At 38.3% G+C, this 25,487-nt stretch overlaps 1 protein-coding gene across 1 annotated transcript in view; it reads right to left on the bottom strand.

Annotated features, from left to right (window-relative positions):
• LRP2 (LDL receptor related protein 2) overlaps positions 1 to 25,487 on the bottom strand; it is a 103,454-nt gene that overhangs the window by 22,764 nt on the left and 55,203 nt on the right. Inside the window, exons 32-55 of the mRNA XM_026047885.1 lie at positions 24,056 to 24,222; positions 22,595 to 22,738; positions 21,288 to 21,397; positions 19,961 to 20,138; positions 19,418 to 19,631; positions 18,710 to 18,949; positions 18,049 to 18,237; positions 16,360 to 17,280; positions 15,268 to 15,433; positions 14,345 to 14,503; positions 13,450 to 13,739; positions 12,675 to 12,878; positions 12,058 to 12,300; positions 11,658 to 11,783; positions 9,896 to 10,015; positions 8,696 to 8,827; positions 7,635 to 7,836; positions 6,858 to 7,153; positions 5,923 to 6,439; positions 4,127 to 4,279; positions 3,516 to 3,686; positions 2,364 to 2,587; positions 1,871 to 2,048; positions 893 to 1,089 (exon numbers count right to left, since the gene is read on the bottom strand). Of these exons, the coding sequence (XP_025903670.1) occupies positions 893 to 1,089; positions 1,871 to 2,048; positions 2,364 to 2,587; positions 3,516 to 3,686; positions 4,127 to 4,279; positions 5,923 to 6,439; positions 6,858 to 7,153; positions 7,635 to 7,836; positions 8,696 to 8,827; positions 9,896 to 10,015; positions 11,658 to 11,783; positions 12,058 to 12,300; positions 12,675 to 12,878; positions 13,450 to 13,739; positions 14,345 to 14,503; positions 15,268 to 15,433; positions 16,360 to 17,280; positions 18,049 to 18,237; positions 18,710 to 18,949; positions 19,418 to 19,631; positions 19,961 to 20,138; positions 21,288 to 21,397; positions 22,595 to 22,738; positions 24,056 to 24,222 (5,541 nt within the window). The remainder of the gene's footprint in view (positions 1 to 892; positions 1,090 to 1,870; positions 2,049 to 2,363; positions 2,588 to 3,515; positions 3,687 to 4,126; positions 4,280 to 5,922; positions 6,440 to 6,857; positions 7,154 to 7,634; positions 7,837 to 8,695; positions 8,828 to 9,895; positions 10,016 to 11,657; positions 11,784 to 12,057; positions 12,301 to 12,674; positions 12,879 to 13,449; positions 13,740 to 14,344; positions 14,504 to 15,267; positions 15,434 to 16,359; positions 17,281 to 18,048; positions 18,238 to 18,709; positions 18,950 to 19,417; positions 19,632 to 19,960; positions 20,139 to 21,287; positions 21,398 to 22,594; positions 22,739 to 24,055; positions 24,223 to 25,487) is intronic.

Genomic DNA, 25,487 nt, shown 5'->3' with positions numbered 1-25,487 from the left:
AAAAAAAAAAAAAAAAAAAGAAAGAAAGACCTTGAAAAAAAATCAAACAGTATTTACTTGAGCAGTTAAGGTAGAGATTTCTAACACTGCAAAGAGATTTTCAGCCAAGCCAAAGCTCTACAGTTCGTAGGAATGAGAAAGGCAACAGTTTCTCTGAAAACAAAGCAAATTAAAGACCCAGCATTCAAACATGATTGAGGCAGGAGTGTCCAGTCACTTTAAACTAGAACTGTGCACTCTCTGCTCATGTTAGCAATGTGGACAAACTAGGAAAGCTCTGAAGGGCTATGAAATGGGAGTCCACCTTGTTCTTTGCCTCTGATTTTGTGTCTCACTGGACACCCTCCTACTACCTTTTCATATGCAATGCCACTGCCCTTTGTTTAAGAGGAGACAATACAATTCCCATATATTTTCTGAACTAAAGGATTCTTTTCTATGCATGAAATGATGAACAGAAGGAATGATGTAGACTTGAATTTTCCTCTACCTGGTACTTCAATATCAGAGACACTTTATGCAGCTACCACATTTCTACTTATTTAATATTTCCCTGTGCTACACTGAGGAACTCAGCTATATCACATTCAGATAGAATTCACATTTCATTTAATTATGACATTGTCAGAAACACTTTACTAACAAAAGGCAAGGAAAATATCAATGACATGACCATACTGCTTTGTTTTTTCTTTATGTTACACTACATTTCTAAATGCCAAAACTACATTATTTACAAGAAGAGGAATAAGGCTGCCCTGTGAAAAATAAGACATTTATTTCAAAATCATAATTAGCTTAAGTTTCTAAAAAGCTGTTATTACATATAGGTCTTCAAAACAACCTTTCCATGGTTGGAGAAACTTGCTTAAAATTATTACCAGTAACATACCACAAAGTACAGGATCTTCATCTGATCTGTCATGGCAATCTGGCAGGGTATTGCACAAGAAATGTGGACTTGTGCAGTTCCCATCATTACACTGGAACTGACCAACGGGACAGTATCGGTGTGGACAAGTAGTGGGTTCATCAGAGCCATCTCGACAATCCCTCTGTCCATCACATTTCCACCAGATAGGAATACACCTACAAAAACAAAATAATGTTCTTCAATCAGGAAGTCTTTACAGACACACAGTTGTTGTTTTATGGCATAAAAGACAGTCTTTTCTCAATGTTATTTCCCATTAATTTCCAATACAATTTGAATTTCATGTCTTCTGCTTCACAAATTGCACATTTACAAAACATGCCAGAAGACTGTTACCAGAAACAGATGATGCTGATGACTCTTTAGAAGGAGGTTCACAGCAAATTAATACAGAGGGTTTGAATTTTGAAGTACATTCATGGTAACTGTCACTTATGCTTTTTACATCAGTCTTCAAATGGATTTATAACCACATAACATTTTCACAATACAGTGTCAGCACAGCAACTCTTACGCTACCTTTCCTCTCCTCTGACCACAGTCATCTCAAAGAACAGGGTCAAGAATGCATCCTTGCATCAGATAAATGGCTTTTCTAGGAGGCAACCCGCACTTGTGAGTTAAAGACAGAAACGGGTATGTTGCAAAAGACGTACAAAAATTAGGAAAAGGTTCCAGTTTTATGAATTCGCCAAAAAAGGTTTTTGGTGCAATATGTCGCTAACAGCACAAACTTAAAGGTAAAACACTCAATTTAAACAAAGCCATCTAGAAATACTTTGCCGAAAATAAAGTCTATCTGGCTTGTATTTGACCAAACATTCCAAAATCACAGGGATATCAGGAGAAAATGCTACTTTCATACTCTTTTGAAAAGTCTTTTCTGTAGAATATATCTCTAAAACACATTGAAGAGATGATGAGCAGTGAACTTACCTGTCAGAGTCTGCACAGAGAAACTGGGTGCTAGAGCACATTGGCAGGCAGTGGGCTGTGTTGCCAAACTGAACTATCATGAAGTTATCAGGACATTCACAGGAATAACCCTGACCACCAGCTTTTATTAGACAAAGATGGGAACAGCCACCATTGTTGGTGCCACAAGGATTATTAACTGGCAAAACAAAAGAATAAATATTACCATAATTTGCAAACCTCAGGACATAAATGTCTCAACTAACAACAATCTCCTCTACTACGTTATGGGGACTACTGACATCACTTCAGAAACAAATCCTACATAATTAGGCACTCAGAGAGAGAAACAGGTATGAACATACAGAGTTGTAACTTTTAAAAACTAATAGTTTCGAGGTACACATTTTCAGCCTGATACTATTTCTTCAGCTAAGTGCATTCAGTACCCCTTACAATTACTCTTCAGATAAAAGCTGGCCCTCTAAATGCATATCTAATTCTGTTTTCTCACCAAATGGCTGTCTGTAAGGATGGTAGACATGGATGTCAAATGGCCTGTGTGTTGTGTTCACAAGAACAGTCCTGTCTGACCCATCATATTTATTTCCCTTTTCAACTGTTCTCGTGTTCCAATCAGTCCAATATATCGTGTCTTCAAAAATTGTAATTGCAAATGGATGAGGTAAAGTCCCATCATATACTGTGTGACGATGATGTCCATCCAGGTCAGAGTACCTATAAACATATTAAAAAGGAAAAAAAAAAAAAAAAATGCAAAACACTCAGTAAGAGCTAGATCTTCTCATCTTTACTACCTGTGTTTACAGTACTTTATTACTGGTGACCAGGACCAATAATTAGTTAATGCTGCAGCCTTCTCATCCCACAAGGAAGCACTGTTCTTCTTCATTTAAAGAGTTGCAGAAAAGTTAAACAGGTTGTATTAGGCAGAGAAATGGAACAGAGAAACATACACTGAAAGGCAGAGTCCTCCCACAGATATTTATCAGCTGGATTAATGATGTTTTGCATATTTGCTGTAAGCAGGTTCTCGTTCTCTCTCTCTCTCTCTCTCTCTCTCTCTCTCTCTCTCTCTCTCTCTTTTTCCTCTCCCCCCCCTCCAATATGGAAGATCAGTCCAGATGATTCAGACTGCTAATGATGGGACATTCAAAGCAATCTGCTTCCTATATACCTAGACTAGTGCCCCTTCTGATAAGGTATTTTAATAGGATTTTATATTTTTATTATGACCTTGCTCCAGAGAAGAATTTAAAAATACAAGAGAGCAAGAGGCAAGCGGATTTACATTTAATGAATATGCATTTTAAAGACATTGGTGTAGAAAATGCTTTTTTCAAGTTGTACACCTCAGCATAAATGAAGTGAAATATTCCAGCAAATATATGCATCTTCTCAGCAAAGCATGAATCTTTTTACTTCCATTCCTCAATAAAACACTTCCGTGTTTTACTTCTCCAAGTGAGGCCTAAGGTGGGCATTATGCTACTGTGGCATCTAGTAATCCACACCCTCTACAACTTCAGTTTCCTATCAAGTCACTGGAGGGAAGTAGCTATGTGCTCACAGCATCTATAAACGCTACCATCAAAATCCAATATGAGCAATCATTCAGTTTCTTTATTCTTCTATTTGTACGTACTCAATGTAATTTAGGTGGGCATCTGCCCAGTAGAGCTTGTCGTTGGTGTAATCTATGGTGAGTCCATTGGGCCATTCTAACTTGGTAGAAATGATGACCGTCTTCTCTTTGCCATCCATGCCCACTCTTCCAATATAGGCTCGATCTGCCCAGTCTGTCCAGTAAATTTGTCTGTTCAAATGAATGCTTAAAGTTAAGAATGTGCTAAAAATATACTTAAATAAATATTACAAGACACATCTTGAATATACGGTTTCCTGTAGAAAAACTAAAGCAGAGACTAAGATAAGAAAAAGGTTAATATATTTCTATGTTAGTTTAATTACTAGTGCAGACAAATAGTTATGTGTGTCCCCAAGAACATATTTCTATCAAACTTGGCAACTATTCCATCAAAATTTCCTTGTTCACACAGGATCAAATTCCACTTCCGATGGTACCCAACAGCTCTGTATATAGTTACGAAAGGTAAGATGCTCTTTTTCCTGAATTACAGCTAAAATCTAACACCACACAAATCTAAGCACAGACTGTCAAAATTTTCTTCAGTTACTCGGTCTTCACAAGACTACTCACAACAGGAAGAAAAAGGGCTCTTGAAAATATCATACCCATATTTCGGATGAACAACAATTGCTCTGGGGTACTGAAAGCAGAAAGTGTTGTTGGCATCCACACACCCATCCACCATTTTTTTCCGGAATCTTCCATCAAGTTCAGCAACATAGAGACAGTCTTTGTAGGCATCCACCCAGTAGAGTTTTCTGAAATGTTTTAGAATTAATTCATGTACTCCTAGTTATTTGGTTTATTTTACTTCAGAGTTTTTTCTCCAAGAAGCGATACATGCACCATAAAGAACATGCGCACTGTTCTGATATCTCCTCTAGATCATGCTCCAAGCTGGCCCTTTTCACTCCTGCTCTTCCTGCCTCCAGTCGTTGGTGCCACCTTCAAAGTTGCAGTTGCCCAGCTAAGTAATTATGTGCCATTGGCCCCAAATTACTGATTCTCTCTTCCCTCCCTCTGCTCCCAGCATCAGATAGCAAAGAGGAAGAGGGAAGTGCAGAGCAGTGTCTTGTGATCAGAGCTGCACCACCGCTTCCATGTTGGCTCCTCTCATCCTATAAAACAGGCAAAATGTTTGCCAGGTTCTCCTTTGAAAGCTGCTAGCTATTGAAATTTGAATCAAAATTTGATAGCCTAACTTAAACTTTACACACAATTTTCTAGCATGAAGCTAGAATTTCTCCTATTACTTTGCCTAGAATTATTAAAATCTGTAATTTAAAAAAACAAAAAAAACCCAGTCTTCGCTTACACTGCCCTGACCAGGGACCCTCCCAAGAGGGAGAAGCAGAGAGACTGACACAACTCATCTACCATCATATACCTTCTTACAGCCTCTCTCCAACACCTCAAAAAAACCTGATTGAAAACATAACTGATGGGAGCTGAATTAATTCAGCACCTGGATTAACAGTGGAGCAGTAATACCACTGGGGCTAAAAACATCTTCCCCTTTTTCACAATGCCACGTATGGCTTATCATTTGGGAATGTTAGGACCATTAATTTGAATTACCTTTACCTGAACACACAGGTGTTCAAAAATAAAAACAAGTATAATATAAAAACTACTACTAAAAAATAACTATATTCACATATTCAAAGACTCTCGTATTCAGTCCAAATGTGACTCTGAGCCAATCTCATTATCTGGAGATATTTCAGCTTTTCATGTTGATAGGAATGCACTCAAAAAATAAAAAAGACAATTAAAAAATGACCAAAATGCAAAGTGCTTTCCAATCACCTAATGCTTATACTAACCTCTTTACAAGAAAGAAGTTTATAGCACTTGAAGATACTTTTTAAAGAGGAAATATGCTTTTCACATTGGTACAGAAGCTAAATGACATAACTGTTGTTTGTTATTGGCTTCACTAGAATCTAATTACATTATTTGCATTTAATTTACTTACAGAGTGGAGCCTGAATCCCAATCTCAGCTAGTGCTAGCAGAAAGAGACTAAGAAGAAAGAGACTAAGCTCAGAGGCCCTGAGCATCCTCCATGGGCTAAGTGATCCTCTCACCAGCCTGCGTGGGTAGCCCTGTTCAAGGACAGTTTCCTAACAAGTCTCTCCCAGGAGTCATATGGACTCAGATATATGCTCAGTATAAGAGACAGGAGAGCATTATAATCAAAAGTTTTAGATAATGCATTAGAAGCTGATAAACTTTTCCAGAGTACTGAGTATTACTGAGTATTCCAGAGTATTACTGTATTCATAATCCAAAGTTATCTGCATGTGCTGCAAGAGTTTCATATGAGTGTGGAGAAAGACCCTAAAATAAACTCCTTCACACACCACCAACCAGAAGGACAGAAAATGTATTTTCTTACCTGCCAACCCAGTCAACAGCAATACCTTCCCCGCTGGGCACATCATCACTTATCACTGTCTCCTTATTTGTTCCATTTAGGAACATCCGTTCAATGACCTTCCTCCCCACATCAATCCAGTACAACCTTTTTTCCACCCTGTCAAAGTCCAGTGCCACCACATTTCTCAGTCCTTGCAAAATGAGAGAGTAAGACTGGCCATCTGCTGTGAGATTTCTCAGATAGTAACGGTTGCTAAAAATAAGGTATGGGGAGATATTACTATTTTGTCGGCAACTTTTTCCATCAGGCTCCCGGATATAGCCTGGAGCACACTTACAGATGTAGGAGCCAGCTGTGTTCTCACAAATCTGGCTACATACTGATGGAGTTTCATTGCACTCATCTATATCATCACAAGTCCGTTTATCAGACATAAGTTTGTATCCAGGATGGCAAGAACAGTAGAAACTTGTCTGGGTGTCTGTGCATTCATGATCACACCTACTGATTGAAGGGTCACTGCATTCATTTACACCTGGGAAAGGAAAAGGAATTCTGTTCAAGGAACTGGCCTACTGAGAAGATAGTGCCATGATTATCCAGCATATTCCCTCTCCCGCCCTCCTTCTGAAAATTCTGAATACTCATCTGGACTAGGCGTAACAGATGAGCAAGGAAAAGAATGTCAACCGATATAAATTATTCCAGCTCCTGTGCAGTCTATTATCAAATCCACTGAGTGCAAAATATATACTTAGGAATGATATATTTTACAAATGTAAGGGCAATATATAACAATGTATAAACTATATATACATTTTATATAATTAACTGGTTTTCAGGGCTTATTAAAATAGTAATAATTAATTATAAATATGAGTTAATTAAAATGACAGATTAGATGTCTAAGCATTTTAAAGGGAATAATATCATTCACACAAATCTATACATACCACATCCTTTTTCGTCGCTATTATCTAAGCAATCATCCAAGCGATTGCAGACTTTGGTCATTTCAATGCAGTTTCCATTGTCACATTTAAAATGATGAGGAGAGCAAGTTGCTTCTGGTGTGGTACAGAGGTGCTCCAGCTCATCAGATTCATCGCCACAATCGTTATCCCCGTCACAGATGTAGACTTTGGAAATGCAGCGCCCATTCTGACAGGTAAACTGGTACAGCTGACATGCTTCATAGATGCATCCCCTTTCATCACTGCTGTCACCACAGTCATTCCGTCTGTCACATCTGAAGAAGAATGAATACTTTGTTCAACTTTAAGACAGTGACTATATGGCAGATTGATACACTCAATCAATTCTCCTGATTACCAAGTGGCTCACATATTATTGGCTCCAATGAGACAGATGCATATTACATACAGTCTGGTCTCATGAATCCTGCTATTCTCTTTACTGTTTATTGCAAAGAAAACTAATGTATTTGCACAGTCAATCAGAAAAACTGATTAGAATCACCTCAACAGATGGTACACAGAAAAGTATTAAAAGACAACAGTGAGCACAAGGGATATTAGTATGCAAAATGCGTTTTCAAGTTAAAACTAATACAGGAATGTAAAACTGAAAAATAACTATCATGCAAATCTATTTAACAACTAATGCAAAACAAAAAAGAACAAAACAAAACAAACCCCACCAAGTTAAATTAGTTTTTCATTTCAGGCAATTTCTGAGGATGTTCTGCAGCAGTTAAAGTATTTACAAACCTGTATGTGTTGCGGATACACAAGCCATTACTACAAGTGAACTCATTTGCTGTGCAAGACCTTCGTGTGCAGTTCTGGTGTTCATCGAGAGCGTCGCTGCAGTCAGCATCGCCATCGCAGACCCAGGCCCGCGGGATGCACCTCCTGAGTGGGGGCCGGTTACTGGTGCACGTGAACTCGGCCGCAGTGCAGTTGCGCGTTGCTGGAACGAGCCACGTTTGCCAAGTCAGCAAGTTGTGCTCCCTGGACACATCACCTCCCTTCACCCCTGCTGCCCATCCTTAATATCATGCATATGCTCTGCTCCTCATGCAAAAAGATATCACTGGACTCTCTCATATAGAGAAGTCATACTAATATCTGCTGTTATTCATCCAGGTATTGTTCTTCATGGCAAGTCAAAGCACTTTAGGTAATTTTGGGTGTGCAGAGTGCTGGATCTTGCTGGATTATCAATATAAAATTTCCATGCATCAAGCCAGATTTTCTGGCAGCTGAATAAAAATGAGTCCCAGATTGTCCAAACATCACATTCTTTGACACAATTTGTGCTCCAGGGAGCAAAAAGAGTATGACTGAACTGAAACAGAACAGAGACTTCAAGTGTATCCAACCACTGTTAAAGGAACCAAGAAGTAAGATCAGGCTTCCAGGACCTTCTTTCTTCTGTTCACCATCTGAACAGCCATGCTCTTTTTGCTCACTAATACATAAAGATTATATCAATATCATTTGTATAGTAATATGCACAAACTATAGTGTGTGATGATAGTGAACTTCAGATTGCTTTTGTTTCCCAGATTATACAAACTAACCACGCTATTTACATCTCCACTCCAACTCATCAATTCAGAGGTGAGCACTCACAAAACTAAACAAAACAAAATGGAACACTGGCAAAAGTAAAATTTTAGTTCAATATAACGAAGCTGAAGATACAGGAAGAGTATAATTCATGCTTAATGTGTATCTTTATAGATAGAAAAATGACAGAGATTTTAAAGAAAATGCCTGCAGGTCAAAAAGAGGAGGTGAAGCATCTATTTAGATTAGATACCTACCACAATTGTGTCTTTGATCTTCATCACTCATATCCCCACAGTCATTATCACCATCACAGATCCACGTGGCTGGGATGCACCTGCCATCATCACATCTGAACTGGTCGCTTGAACAAGTCCGCACTTGGGGCACTTAAAAATGAACACAGTAACTCTGCTCATTAAAATAACGCACTGACATGATAACCTCCCGAGGAAGGTATTTTAGGGAGAACCTTATGATACTGAAAAATAGAATAGAAGCTTCTGTATAAGAGACTAAATGAAGTATTATGTGCTGAGGTAAGGAAAACAGCTCCCGTTAACAGTCCAGAGTCTCCCTCTAGGTCAGCTTCATGAACAGTCACTACAATTACCTCACTGTTTGGACTATCAGTCTGTTGATCTTGTTGGAATTCAGAAGTAGCTTGCTCAAAAAAACGAGATCAGAAAACCAAAATGCAAAGACAAGATGAGATCTAACATGAATACAACAGTCAGTGCATTATCAATCTGATTTAACTATTATTTATGAGCTAGGGATCAAAAGTTCATAAAAGCTGCAAACTCCAGTAACGTGCAAAGTGAGCTAGCAGTCTTGCTTAAATCATAAAAACAAACAGTAAGCCAGTTTTTACAATGAGATTAACACCAAGGTTGTAAAATCAATTCCCAGGGATTTCGGTTTGCCTGTTTTCTCTTTCCATGGAAATTACTCAACTTCTGACTTCTTTCCTCCTTCCTCCCTGTTTATTACTATCAGTTTCCAATGTGTGTACAGGAATTGTTTACTGTGATTGTGTGGTTTCCCATCTCATACTATGTTAAAACATGTTTCTCTGCATCCTATGCCCCCTTTTTTCATAAATACTGCACACTCGCTTCCTGCACAACATGGTATCTGCTTTCACCTTCAAAACAGCACCACAATACTTGTCACCTCTCATCAGTTGATTCACCACCATCAGAGCACACAGGAGGTTTTACATCAACACCAAGCAATTGTGGCAGTAAGAGGATTCATATTCCACACAGAACCTATAGTAAAATTACTGCTTCGTATTACTCAGCAAGTCAGATCACTTAAAGCCACTGAATAAACTGTATAAAGTATTTAGTTTCCATTTACAATGCCTTACAATTGCCTACAAAAGAAACTATAGATTTCCCATAGCCCATGTTGTTTCTGTCTCTACATAAATCTTTTGAGCAACCACTTACCACAAGAGGCAGGTTCATCAGAGCCATCAGCACAGTCTATTCCTTGATCACAGTACCAATGAGCAGGAATGCAACGTCCCGACGTACAACGAAACTCACTATTTGTGCAAGTCAGTGAGACTGGAAGAAAAAAAAAACAATATATGACTCTTCTTTATTTCTGTTACCCTTCCACCTTGTTTTAAGCTGAATCAATGTTACACAAAAATACTAAAGATCTCAAAATAGAGAGAAAATATGCTAGGAAGGTCATCTTCCCATGGATCATCTGCAGAGTTCTTTGTGCAAATTAGTTTGAATTTTCTAATTATCTCCTTAGATGCATGTATCAGCTCATAAAAGCACAGAATTTGACATGGGTATAAGACTGCACACAGCATTTACAAATATTGTCTACATTCATCTTCAAAACTTGTGTACAAGTAACTGGCCTCATTTTCCTCTGCCCTAATCATACAGTAGGAGACTTTATGCTTTATAAGCAATCAAAACAGGAAAGAAAGTTGGAAATATCTCATGGCAGATACTGATTTCCTTGTTCTCCCACTGATTTTTCTTAACTTGCAGGTAGGAATCCTTTCTTATGCCAGTGAAGAACAGACTGTAATACTGAGCAGTTCCTGCCAAGATCCACACAAATATTTCTTCTGCATTCTGGCAGAGCCCTTTGAAACTGTTATGTATCCTGGACTTGACAATTTCTTCAGTAATTATTTGTATTTCCCTAGAACCATGGAATGGTTCCAAGATACCAAGACCCACTCTGCCCTTCTGATTGCTTTTTCATATATCATTGATGATGGAGAGAAACATGCTTCCTTAGTAAGGTCTTGGGCCTTCTTTCATCCTTCATTCTCCTTTTCTCTCACTTTCTTTCCCTTTACTTCTCAATTTAGAGATCATTAACCCCAATGCTGCTGAGGACTAATGTTGTGGAAGGGACAAGACACATCTTTCATGAGCTGCGCAAGACTCACAAGGTCTGCACAGACTATGACATTTTCTTTGGCACATAGAGGTCAATGAGCAAAGAGGCCACATTCAGATACAAAAACTGAATTCATATTTTAGAAAGACTATGGCATAGTTACTCCAAGGTAAGTAACTTGAAGAAAATTAGTGCAAGCAAAAATAATCCAGTTAGGGAGTACTAAAAGTAAATCACAGTTTATAAATAGCTATACATTTTACAAAATGATCCAAGACATTTTTCCATGGGATAAACAGCATCTACAAACAAGTGTCTGCACTAGTAAGGAATGTTATTTCATAATCAAGGGTGATAGAAAACTAGATGCTTTTATACACTAACTAGAAGCTACAATGAAAGATGACATGTGCTACTGTATATACAACTGCATGAAAGGGCTAAAGGAAACTACATTTGAGACTACAGATAACTTCAATTGATCACAGAACACAAACAAACAAACTAGTTTTAAATTTCTGGAAGAAAAAATAATTAACTACAACACTTCAGTTCTAACAACTTCATAAATATACATGAGGTACAGACCAGAGTAAGCAAAAGGAATAATCCCTCAAATGGCATACAAAAATGCTGAAAAAATTACTTTCATTTTTATAAAATAAAAGCATAGCTTAGATAAAGGAGAGGTAACAGCACAGTGTATAAACTTACAAATCTACAGTATTACCAAAGGGTAAATGTTCTCAGAACATTCAGGGTTATGTTGAAGGCAAGGAGCAGTGAATTACATGACTGAAGCGCAGGAAGGTAACTGAGGGCCTGTTAACTTACCACAGTGAGTAGGGCTCTCATCACTCATATCTCCACAGTCGTTATCACCATCGCACAAGTATGTTCGAGGTATGCAAATGTTTGTGCTTTGACATTTTGTAAAACCAGACTGGCAAGTGCGCTCCGCTTTAAGAAGGTGGAGGGAAAAAAAAAAAATTTAAGAGCTTTTTTTAAAATTCGCCTCTTTTTTTTTTTTTTTAAATACCACTAAGCTGTATCTCGTTCAAAAACGTCCAATACTATTAAAGTATGGGAAGTAGAAAGCCAAACATGTAAATAAAGTTTTTCTTTCCTCTTTACTAATGTATCATAATTCTTCACAAGCACAAAATAAATTAGCTTTTTCTTTGGTCTAAAGAGGCAGATTTGAATATGTAACAGGTAACTAAGACAAACTTACGGCAATTTCTCTCATCGGATGTGCCATTATCATAGCAATTGTTCACACCGTTGCAGACATACTGAAGGGATATACATCTTCCATTATTGCAGGTAAACTCTGTGTGCGAGTCACAGGTTCGGAAGAGGCAGCCAGCCTCATCACTGTTGTCTCCACAGTCGTTGTAGTGATCACAGCGGTAGTGATAGGGCACACAGCGCCCATTGCCACAGGTGAAAGCTGTTGGCTGACAAGTATGAAAAGCTGCGGGAGATCAAAAAGAAGAATAAAATACATGGAGGAAATGTAATCTCAGGCCCCTGACAGAGTAGCAAGTAAAATCACAATATTTCTCTTTTTACCTGCTAGGGCAAACACAGCAGCAAAACGGACTGCATGAAAAGTAAAATACATATTTGAATTAAACAAAGTAGAAATTGGGTTAATATGATTCACGACAAACTAAAATTCATCTAAATTCTGCAGACATCATGATGTAACACAAGGTCTTGGCACAGGTAAGGGATCATTTCTAAAGTCTCATGACGCAAGCCCACAATCATAAAGCCATAAAAATGATGCTGACTATAGCATAAACAGGACAAGCTACCTCACTTTCTCATGCAATAAATGCTTACCACACACACTCTCTAGCTCGTCACTGCCATCGCCGCAGTCGTTGTCATTGTCACATTTCCACCGCTCTGAGATACAGCGCCCATTAAGGCATGTGAAGAAGCCAGAATCACAGCGGGTACCATTATCCACAATACAGTGCTTGTTGTTGTTGGCTAAGTACCAGCGACCTTCGGAGGGACACTGACATTCTGCACCAGCTGGACCTAAACATATATGTTTGATAATAAGTGACAAAATAACAAAGAGACACGAGCATATTTAATATTGATGCTTTAGACAGGCCGCTGGGAAGCCATTCACAGAAACTCCCAGCAAGCCAGGGCACGCTTACGAGCCATACGACGGGCACGCCTGCCAGGAACACGGCATTCTGGCTCCCCAGCCATCTAGGGCAAATGACCTGCAGCAGCGCTTTGGTTCCCTCCTTGCATGTGCAACTAAGTCTTAAGATAACTAATGGATGATTCTTTCTTACCACAGAAATATAAGTTAGAATCCCAGGGAAAGTGTTTTGGTTTAAATAGGAAACCTATGGTTTTTATTTGTTAAGATTCTCAAACACAACCTCTGGTTCAATTGCTAAAACACTATGACTCTGAACTATAATCATCTTCATTACATTACATTAATAAAATAAATATTAAGCATTTATATATGTTCATATGTTTTCTTAAGAAATGTTTCAGCTATGTCCCTGCGACTCTTTGCTGTTGTATTATGGGTTCTAATACAGACAACAATATCTGTTTACAGTCACCAAGCATGCTAGCTTACCTGGTGCACAAATGTGACTGCAACCACCATTGAACTGGTTGCAAGGATTGGTGCACTGCTGCTGCTTACTCTTTGCCCAGACATGAATATCCATGGGTCTCTGAGGCAGATTCATGATCATTACAATCTGATCTGAACCATCATATTTATTAGCTCGGTAAATGCTTCTTGTGTTCCAGTCTGTCCAATAAATGTGTTGATCAAACAAGGTCATTGCAAACGGATGCAGAGCAGTGCTAACAACTATCTCGCGGTTTGTCCCAGTGAGGGTGCATCGCTCGATCCTCTGCCTAAAACGATAAACATATGATGACAAGTTCTCCTGTCTTTCAACAGGACTTCTAAAAACTCTTTTAACTTTTATACAAGTAATGCCTTATAAACACAGTTTGGTAGAAAGGTGCCTTTTGTTCTTCGGTGTTGAAGCCTTTGTCTATTATTATTTCACTTCCCCACAAGAACAAAAGAAACATGACATGACTTGAAGATTGATGTTCTGTCCGGGAGGCAGTGACAAGAACATCAAGCCTGACTCCACAGCTGGTAGGCAGCAACAATGAGCAATGAACAAGGAGAGCTCTTCACTAGGAGTATGTGTATTAGACAAGATGCTTATGCAAGTCCTGAGTTCAAAGATGCTAATGGGTTGAAATGCCATAAAGCAGTGGACTAAATCTATCCTGTAAAGTCACAAAATTTATTCCACAGTAGTTCACCTCCAATGTTGTTTCTACTTAGTGCTTATTTCTTGCAAAAAAAGCTATCAAACATTTTATAATATTCAATAATACAAAGTATCAAATTAAACTGAAAAACAGAGAGGGAAAAGATTAAAAATTCATAATCAATAAAAAGTAATCTGATGTAAATCAACAAGTGTGCTACTGATACGTACAGATTTGCATCAGCCCAGTATAGCTGCTGTTCTTCATAATCCAGGGTAAGCCCGTTTGGCCACACCAAATTGGTGCTCACAATAGGTGTTCTGAAGTTTCCTCCAAGCGTAGCTCGTTCTATCTTTGCACTGGAACTCCAGTCAGTCCAGTACATGTACCTACCAAAAGGTGATTGCACAGTCACATTTCTAGCAGAAACACTCACTAAGTGCGTATCTGCTCCAAGGCTCTCCCACTGCAGTGAAGGATGCGAACAGAGAAAAGAGCTTCTTCCTCTATTCTGACCTGCTTTTATGAGGGGATTTCTAGCAGGGATAGCTGGACTCCACTAGAGGGGATTTTAGAAAAGTTTTTTAAGCTCCTGTGAGAATCCTGCAAAGTCAGTAAGTCTTTTCTCTTTCCACATTTGTAATACAGTGTGATGCTGCTCCCAGTTTCTCAGGCATGCTTTGATACTAAATACATGAACAGTCCTGAGGCACCGAGGAAGCACAGCAATAGAGTAAGATCATGTAAGATGAAACACAGAGATCTCTTTGCCCTGCCACATGACCATCAAGATACTGTATTTTTGAACAATCCCTGGTTTAAAAAATCCCCCTTTTTTTCCTCTGTTTAGTTCAGCAACTGGAAGAGCACTGGCTGCTTTGACAATGATTGTCTCATTTCAAACTCTTGCTCCCAAAGGCTTCTAGTCCAAGCATCTACATTCATTCAGAAATGTTCTAAAAATATCAGAATATTCAAATCTCTGAGGCTGAAATCAACTCAGAAAACTTAATCATACTGATTTCCATCTCAGACAGTTATTTGCAGCTGGAAGCTAGAGTCTAAAAAAGGAAGTACCAGACAGTCTTAATTAAAGCCCAAACTACAGTTTCACCCACCATCAAACTGAAGTGGTACAAAGTGCATCACATACCCTCTGCAGGGATCTAAAACCACAGCTCTTGGTCGAGGAACGCGGGCAATCACTGTGCGGTTAGAGCCATCCACGGCCATTGAGCTGATAGTCTGGTTGAGGTAGTCGCTGTAGTAAACTCTGTTATTGATCCAGTCAAAGGCTATGCCATCTGGAGTCCCCAGATCTTAGACACACAGGCAAATAAACACACAAAAAGTTCAGTGTAGCAGGGTTTCCTGAGGTACTGCAATACAGACAGTTTCAAAGAGAGCAGCGATGGATACAGAAGAGACGTTCTCTAGCCCTCCTTTTTCACCCTTCTTGGAGGAGGACAAACCGGCTGTGTCCTTGAGGATAGTAGATCTTAGGGAAGACTCAACATGCAAACCTTTCCAAGCTCCTCCAGAGAAGGTGCTCCTTCAGTTCCACACCACCCTTAACAGCAAGGCATGCTGAAATGAGGGCCTAAAGTGTCCTGATCTACAGAACTTAACTGAACATTTGTTTAGGACCAGTTACTGGCTTTCTCAAAACAGTCTGTTGGTCTTTTCAGTGACTCTCTCAGCTCTGCTTCACACAGCCTCAGGCCGATGTATAAACTGGCCTGCTACCTTACACTCCTCTCTCTTCACTCTCTTATGAAAGAGCTACTCCTCCAGCAACACCCAGGGGGATCTGAGTGGCATTTAATAGCAAGTATGGACAGCATTCATAACAACAGTCATTCAGACATTTTAATGAAGTAAATCATTAAAATAGCCAGCATCATCACAGGAATTTAAATTCTATACTGACATCATTTTTTTCCTTTCTTATGCTGAAGAATTTAGAATATCTTTTTGCATTTGTAGTGTACTTGCTGCAATCTAAGTATTATCAAAAATAAGTAATAAAATTTAGTTTTGTACTTCAATTTCATTGCAACCATGAAATAAGGATTTCAGAAGAGAGAAAAAAAATCAGAAAAGTGAAAAGGAGGAATTAATCAGACATCTCAATTAACCAGTCTACCTTGACCAAGAGAATAAAAACATCTGAGATAGCAGGTAGATCCTGCAGTCCAGTATTCTCAATATGCAACTACTTCGAATTACATTTTGGTGCACTTACCTGATGCAACTACTGTCGGAGTGCTAATTGCTGAGTAAATACTAATGTAACTGATTCTTCCTGTCCCTGAAGGAGAACTTTGTGTAAAATATATTCGGTTGTTTATGCTGTCAAAGTCTAGTGCCACTGCAGTTCGTAAAACATTGACTGTGCGGAAGGGAGGACTGTGATTTTCAGGGTCCAGATGGATGCTTCTGAGGCCATTCTCAAGGGCAAAAATCAAGTAATCCTCTGTTGAAATGGAACATCTCTTGCCATCACTGCCCAGCATCCCAAAGGCACAACCACATTTGGGTGTCTGCAAATCAGGCAGGGCAAAACACAGATGGGAACAGCCTCCTTTGTTCTCCAAACAGGGATTGTTGTTGATGTCCTGGGGTGAACGTGACTGAAAATTACTGTTGTAAATGGTAACATCCCTTAACCAGTTAATATTATCTCGTATAATAGTTGGCTGGTCTGTATTGCCTGGCTCCTTGCTGGCTTGGAAAACTTTCTTCAAGTTCCTATCCACCCAGATCATGGAATTTCCAAAGACAGTGATACCATAGGGAGTCGGATAGCGGCTGCCGTAACGCACAATTTCAACATCACCGCCATCAGGCTGAATTCTTGCAATCATATCCAAGGAATCATCCACCCAGTAAACATAACCATTGCTGTGATCTATGGCCAAGCCCCGAGGGGTGACAATGCCCTCGGACACAAGCACCGTTCTGTTGCTGCAGTCAAGAAAGGCACGTTCGATCTTCGGATTCTGTCCATAATCTGCCCAGAACAGATATCTGTTCTTTGGGTCTACTACTATGTGCCTTGGCATATCGACGGTAGTTTTAAGCAGAACACGGCGATAAGTTGTGTTTAAACACAAAACTTCTATGAAAGTCTCTGTCAGGAAAGCATTTGTAAAATAAAGATTTCCTGCATTTAAAAAGAAAAAAAGAAAAAAAAAAAGAAAAAAAAGAAAAAAAGAAAAGGAGGCAGAAAAACATAAAGTTAATCAACACTTCAGAAACATGAGCTCACACATGTTTATGGCTATATGTTCAGTAATATCTATAGACAGGAACATAAGCTTGCTTCCACTTTCAGGAACTAAAAAAATATATACTTAAAATTACACAGATCAATGAATTTGTAAATCCTCTTCAATTTCCAAGGAGAAAATCAGCCATGTACGTTCAAAATTATGTTAATATTTTGCATTAACAATAGTTTTTCTTTAGAATTACCTTTTATCTGAAATATTTAGTGTTAATAAATTAGAGCTACCATTGGCATTCCCTTGCCTATTGCTATTCCTTCACATGCGTGAAATCTGTGTTTTGGCACAGAACTGTATCTGATTAATTTTCAGTGTAATTTGTAAGATTTTTACACTGTTTTCAACACAGAATCTGTGTAGATCCTACCAAAAAAGTCAAACTAAAAGCACTATTACAAAAGAAAATGTACCATAAATTTGTATTAACACTTCATACCTAGGTCTTATATCAAATGATAGATGAACTTTTTTTTTGTATGTACACATGTATGTATTCCTGTTGTTTTAAAATAATTTCATGGATATACAAGTTCAAATCAAGTATGATTTCCTTTTGAAATAGTTAGATAAGGAGCTGTTTATATTAGTCTAAAATATTTACAAGACACAAAGAAAAATCCTTTCCAAAATTCAGCAATGCTCACCTGCCACCCAGTCAACTGCAATGCCACGAATTCCATTTCTTCCTATTCCATTTGTAATAACATTTCTAAAATTAGAACCATCAGGTTTAATTTTACGTATTGCATTCTGAGAAGGAACTGTGCTGCTGAAGTCACACCAATAGATGAAACCAGAAGGCATGTGAACATCCACATGGAGTGCATTTCGCCCTAAATTATTTTGAAAAATAACAGTTAATTATCTTTATATTAAAGTACTTCATAAAAAAAATGTGGTATGCATATAAGAATTACTTCAGATTTTACATATTCATGGTACAAAAATTACCATCAGTTCATAATGCTATGGCATTTTCTCCTATATGAGTATTTTCAGATAAAATTCTAATGCATATAATATTGCATCTCTAATATGAAATATTTTGAGCACAAAGTGAGAGTATTAAGCTACTCAACCTTGACTTTTACTCTGTGCTAAAATAAAACTTGCTATCTAAAACTAATAAAGAGACTGCTTTCCAGGAAGATAAAGGTCAGTAAATGCCACTGCCTTGTACAGATGCTACCCGCATAGTGTTTAGACTGTATTCATCCTATTTATACTGCAGTGCTAAATACAGTACCTTTGGTAAGTATTATATTGTCAAAAATTAGAAGTGATGAGACTACAATATTCACATACCTCTTCCTGCCAGTGGTACCATCGCTTCAGAATGATCAGATGTCTCTAAACTAAATCCTTTAATTGCAGAAAGCATAGAAACAATTACGAAAGAACTATATGGGGAGCAGGTCCTGTTATCAGGATTTAGCTGAAAGCCAGTAGCACAGGCACAGGAGAATAATCCACCAGGTACAGGAAGGCAAAGCTGCTGACAAACTCCAACATTATTACTGCAGCCATTTGAGGAGCCAGCAGAATCTGTGAAAGACAGACACGGCTACACATACATATTTGAACAATGATAATCAAAACTCCCTACACATATAAAACTAAACTAGTATGTTTGCATAGTACTACCAAATTTGGGGGGGGGGGGAGATTTTACTGCACATTTTGGTACATATCTGTTAGTAATCAATTTGCTCATTTATTGTCATCCAAGATCAAGAAAGTCAAGAATCAGATGTGCATCTCAAATTTGAAGCTAACAGTAACAGAATTCATTATTCAGTCAATACTACATGGACAATTTTACATCAACAGATGCCTTAACTGAATGGTGGAACAACTCTTTAATAAAACACACAAGTAAATACTTCTGACACTTCCCTAAAGGTCTTCCCCTAATCAAACAATTTGTTTTGAAAGAGCACACATTCTGTCTCAGAGACGTTAGTGTTTTCAACAAATTGGACACCGTGAAGTTCCTCTTTAGCAAACACTTACTGTCTCTGTAATAAACCCGAAGGCACTTCAGTCTTGGGACATTATCTCTCAGTACGACTTTGTTTGCTCCGGTGGACTTGTCAACTCGTTCAATGACTTCATAGTCTCGATCAGTGTAGTACAGAAAGGCACCATACACAGCAATTCCCCAGGGATGAGAAAGATGTACCACCAGAGTCACACGATTTGTACCATCCACATTGCCCTTTTCAATCTAAGAAATCAGTTGAAAGTTCACTCTTAGTTCAATGTTATAATACAAAATTAAAATACAGTATCTGGTACTAAAATCTCTTCATACCAAACATTTTGATGTAGCTTCCATGGGCAGGAAGGCAAGTGTCAGCAGAACGCTAATAATGATTTCCTCTTTCATTCAAATTCACCAAATATTCCTTCAAGGCAATTAAATGACAACAATCATCCTGATTTTGCTCAGTCCTGCAACTCCCAGTTATATGAGTAAACTGAGGTAACTGAACTAGTCATGAGAACTATAGACATAGGTGGTAACAAAACAACTATTAAAAAACTAACTCCTACCATTCCGGTGCTTGTGACAGCCCAGTACAGCTTTTGTTCCTTAATGTCAATGGTAATGAACTCTACGTGATCGAGGTTGCCGGTGAAGAGTGTTTGTATGCCCGAGCCATCCATGTTTGCACTGGCAACCTTTGCAGGGACTCCACTGTCAGTTCCCTGGTCTGTCCAGTACAGCTTCCTGGAACACACATTGTCACAACAGCCGTTAGCAAAGATAGTAGCAGACACCCATGGCCCTGAGTCACTTCAGCACGTGCTCCTTACTCAGGCAAACACTTTAACCACATGCTGATCACTTTTGAACCAAGTCCCTCCTCCCCCACCCCTAAAAAAAAACCAGAACTTGTTTTACCCAGACAATGCTTGCTAGTTTAGTTTTAGAAACCCATTTTCTCCCCTGTATGAGCCATGATGACTCAGCAGATCAACTCAATAAACTGACAGTAGTAAAATATGACAGGAGGAGAAAAATAATTCTTTGCAGAGAGGGCTGCAGGATTTCAACAGTGGCTCTGATTCAACACTCTAAGTCTCTTAAAACTTCAAGTTTATAAATTCTGTATCAAACAGAGTTCCATTATGTGACTCTTTGGAATACGCATATGTCTCTGGCCTGAGCTGCAGAAGTGAAAACATACACAGAACACGTCAGTCCCAACTATGGGCAAAGATCTAAGTAGAAAAAAAGGCAAGCAGAGCCTTATCTGAAAGCCTGCTGGGCCACCAGCACAACTATCTCATTTCTAACATACATCCTCATGTAATTTGGAGCGCTTATAAACTACAGTTCTTAAAATCTGAATTTTAAAATTGGAAAAAAAATATAAAATTTGGAGCTCTTACAAAACTACAGTTGCTAAAACACAGGTTCCTGTTAGGGTTCCCATTTTGGGAGAGAGCAGTAAAAAGCATATTTAACATTATTCTTTTTAAAATGTGTTGCTCTTCCCATGTAGTCTATCCCTCTACTGTACATAGGCCTTGAGAGACAGACTTTATGATTTTCTTTACTCTGGTTTCTCATTTTGCAGATTGAGATTTTTTTTTCAGACATAGTATTCTCAGATTTTTAATTAAAATTTGAACTTAAACAGGTAGGTATACAGACTGACCATCTAGGCAACTATCTATGTCTTCATATAATTATTACGTAAGACAAAGAAAAAAATATATTAATTCTGCACTAATTAAAAAAAGAAAAAAGAATACAATCCAAATTGGAATGTGAAGGCCCCATGATTTAGGAAATACGTGGGGGAAAAAAAAAAAAAAAAAAAGAAAAAGAAAAAACTGGTTTGCAAACACAATAGCAATTTTGGAAATTTACCCTCTTGCTGGATCAACAGTCAATCCAATTGGGTTGCCAGCTCCAACAGAAGTACCATCATTGGTAATCAGAGTTTTCCTGTACATTACTTCACTGTGCAGCTTCAGGACCTATGCACGCATTGAAGTCATTCAGAATATATAAAACAGAAATCAGCACAGACTTTTCAATAAAAAAGGAACCATAAACCCACAGGCATATGAAATTGCAGAAAACACTTTCAAACACTGTGAAGAATAAGCACATTGCCCTGTGCCGTTAATCTCCTTCACTAACATGCAATCCCCAACTGAGCTCCCTGTAGCTCAGAAGCTACATCTAGTAACAATTAAGTATCTAGGTATAAATATAGCCTATCTTTCAGCTTCCAAAATACCTTGACAGTATTATAGGCTGAATGGGTTGACAAAACCATGATTTAAGAGGGTTCTATTTTACTTGTTTAAAATTAGCTCCCTGTTAGTTAATGCACAGTGTGTGTATCATCTTGATATCTTAGTGTAATAGGTACAAGTTGAAACACAGGAAGGTCCACCTCCATGTGAGGAAAAACTTCTTTATTGTGAGGGTGACAGAGCCCTGGAACAGGTTGCCCAAGCAGGTTACAGAGTCTCCTTCTGTGGACATCTTCCAAATCTGCCTGCATCTCTGTGCCACGTGCTCTAGGTGCCCCTGCTTGAGCAGAGGGGTTGGACTAGATGATCTCTAGAGGTCACTTCCAACCTTCACAGTTCTGTGAGTCTGTGACAGGTAAATCTAGGACTGTGTTTATTAACATTTTTCATTGTGTTAGATACTGCTTATTCCCTACAGTAAATGGTATTTTTGTCCTTCACATACCATCAGTTTCCAAGCAGCAGCATAACACAATATCAAAGTATTCGGGAGAGGTTCTCACTCCATTTGATGGTAACATTCCTTCAATGTGATTAATTTTCAAAAAAATATAGCAAGAGCAATAATAACAGTGACTCTAGTGTTTGGAGAGTTTGTGTCCAACATCAGGCTATTGACTTGAAGGAAAAAAGAGAACCAGGCACAAATAAAGCTACATGAATGCACTGCTTTTTTAAATCTTCCAACCTGTGTTCAGATTAGGTATTATTCTTCATGTTACCAGATTACTTTTCTTCAGACTATTTGCTTGCATTCTCTCTAGTTTTAAAACGAGTCTAAATTCAGGATTTTTTTTTCACTAAAATTACATTACTGATTAATATTACTGAATAATATTGCTGATTTCAAACTGTATAGGTTGCAGTCAAAAATGTGGGCTTTTATTTTACCATTGTCTTTTAAACAATTACCTCAATTGCCTGTGTTCCTGGGTTAGTGTAATACAGATTTGCAGATATCCAGTCCAAAGCCAGGCCAATAGGAGTACCAATAACAGCAGCTGGAGCAAAAATGGTCCTATTGGTTCCATCTGACCTCACTCGGTGAATTTCACCCTTGGGGCGGGGGGGAAGATAAGGAAAGTGAAAAAAATCTCAAGAGCAACTTCAGAAAGAAAATCATGTTTTGTTACAACTGCTCAAGCATTTTTTTAGGCTATACTCTTTCTTAGCTATTAGCTTATCTTCCATGTACATTTTTCATTGCTTTATTATCGTTATATCAATATAATGCCTCATGGAAACATCCAAGGGCAGACTTGAAAATGGCCATTCAGAAAGGAAGCTAACACACTGTGTACAATTTATTCTTTAGTCTCCTGCCCATCATTTCTGCAAACTGTTAAAAACCTATGGAACATTATAACTGAAGACAGAAATATTTGTGACTTGTGTTTTTCAAGTAGAATGGGTAGGATTCTGGAGCACACTAAGGGCAGACATAATAAGCAAACAAGAACAATATGATGGATATTTACCCATATTAACAGCTTTAGCTATTGTCAACACAGGGAGTGAAATTACAGCTACAAATTATGCAAGTACAGACAAACACAAGGCAACTCAAACATGCAACGGATGGAGGCAAAAGAGGATGTTAAGAGTCTTTCTGGTAATCGACAAGAATTTTAACGAAAAAAGTAGGCAACACACTTCTGTCATCAGAAACTGGTGAAACTTGGTTTTTAGAGATGAGGCTGTGACACAAGTGCCTCGGGTCTGTTGGGAAGCGAGAGCAATCTGAGCCTTGTGGGTCAGGGTTAGAGACAGGGCACAGTTCAATCACACCTTGGTCAGGCTGCTGCTCCCGACCCAACTCAAATAAAGCTCTCACTGCGCTCAGCCCGCAGCTGCACCTGCTGGTTCACCTGCCAGTTCTGCTAATGGATACAGAGCCCCTGACCTCCTACAGGGCTCTGCAGCCTTTCGTAAACATCAGCAGAGGCTGCTGCCTGAGTGCTGGCAGGAAAACTCTTTCCAACTGCCCAAAAGATGAAATAGGTTCCCAAATATTAGTTGTCACTCTGGGACAAAGATCTGTTTTAAGTAAGCCTATTTAAGTACCTCATAGAAACTAAATATGCTATGTGATGCACAAGTAAAGACTCATTTATGAGTGATACAGAAAAGGCTTTAAAATTAGTACTTTTCAGGCTGAGTATATCAATTGAAAAATATTAAAATTTACTTTAAAATGAGAGCAAGCTGTTTCAAGCTACCTTGGGAGTGATGGGGAGGAGAGGACAACTTTCATTCCTTTATCGCTTTCAATTACATTAAAATTTTTCCCTTCAATGCAAAAATATTTTAACAAAAACATTAAAATAGAAAGTGTTACTGTAGTACAACTTTTGAACACAAACACTAACTCACCGGATTTTCAACCCAGTAAATCATCTGTTCTGTGTCATCAAAGTCAACATCAACACCATTTTGAACTCCTGCTATTGGAACCATGGCATCATTAGTCTTCTCCTCAGGGTTCAGAGAAATTCCATAAATTATATTATCTCTTACAGCAATAAGGAAAGGATGTTCAACTGCAAAAACATGTAATATAATTCAGAATTATGTTCCAATATGTTTCATCTGATCAGAAAACTGCCAATGTTACATCCTCCTTAGAAGACCATTCTCTGATGCTGACAGGGCATGGGGGAACATTACTCCAGTGATGTTTTGTAACCACCTATTTGTGTTTGTTTCTTATCTCACCAGGACTGTAGAGTCAGCTGCTGTAAAAGTCAGAATATCTGAAGGATCCTTTGATTGAGCACTGTGCTCAATCACAAAAAACGTGCAAGCAAATTCTAAGGAGGTGGAAATGAACAAGCTGCCCAGGTGCTGGAGGCTAAGAGAAGTCCATCATTCCCTGTCCATGTTCTGCGTGTTGTTAAATACCATCGCAGTAACCGCTTTTTGTTGGTTTACCTTTTAGGAGTCATGCTCCTTTACAAGAAACCTGCTTTTAGGTAAACACACATCCCTATGCTAGAGTCATATAATAAAAGGGAATCAAGTCAGGTGATCTGAAAAAATGCTACATTATCTTCTTTATGATGAACATGAAAAAAGCAGTTTAAAGTAAAATAACGGCAATCTTATAATATTAGCATTCCTGGTTTTACATAAAGCAAGAAATGGGCCAATCCTCACATCAACAGCTTTTCATCATCATGAAGGTAGCAATATTTAATATGCTACTTAAGTATGCAGAGGCCAGCAGTGTAATTGTGTAATAGAGAGCACTGGGCAACCAAACCTGGGCAGCTCAGGTTAAGCTTTCTGCTGAAACTTTGTTTCAGCAAACGAAACTAAACAATGACAGCAAGGATTAGGATTATAGAAAAGAGGAAAAGTGATGGCAAATGCCTGCTTTTCTGCAAAAATAATGAAATAAATCATGAATATCTTTGACCATGAAAAGAATCAAAGTTTTATAATGATCTTTCTCCATGAGCAGAGCAAACCAGCATATATCCACAATTAAAAAAAATTCTGCATACTTTCTTAAATGTATACATTTCATTCAAAAACAAAGAACATGCCCGCAAAGTTTCAAAAAACTGTGCTTCTCAGGTGAATATTACTATTTCTGTCTCATTCAATTTATATTGAAAAATTATAGAACTTACAGAAAGGGTTACAGTAGTACCTAATTGGACAGAGGGAACTTAACCCATCCCCGCTGCAAAGAAAGGTGAGATCTATAGCTTAATTTATTCAGTGGCAGAGAACAGTCTGGGGTCCATCTGCCCATGTGCTTCATTACTGCCATATTCTATTATTTGCCTAGTATACATAT

The sequence above is a fragment of the Nothoprocta perdicaria genome, unplaced genomic scaffold (assembly GCF_003342845.1).
Source record: "Nothoprocta perdicaria isolate Ctin4 unplaced genomic scaffold, notPer1 scaffold_0, whole genome shotgun sequence".
Taxonomy (NCBI): Eukaryota; Metazoa; Chordata; class Aves; order Tinamiformes; family Tinamidae; genus Nothoprocta; species Nothoprocta perdicaria.
This window is presented reverse-complemented; position numbering and strand designations above follow the sequence as displayed.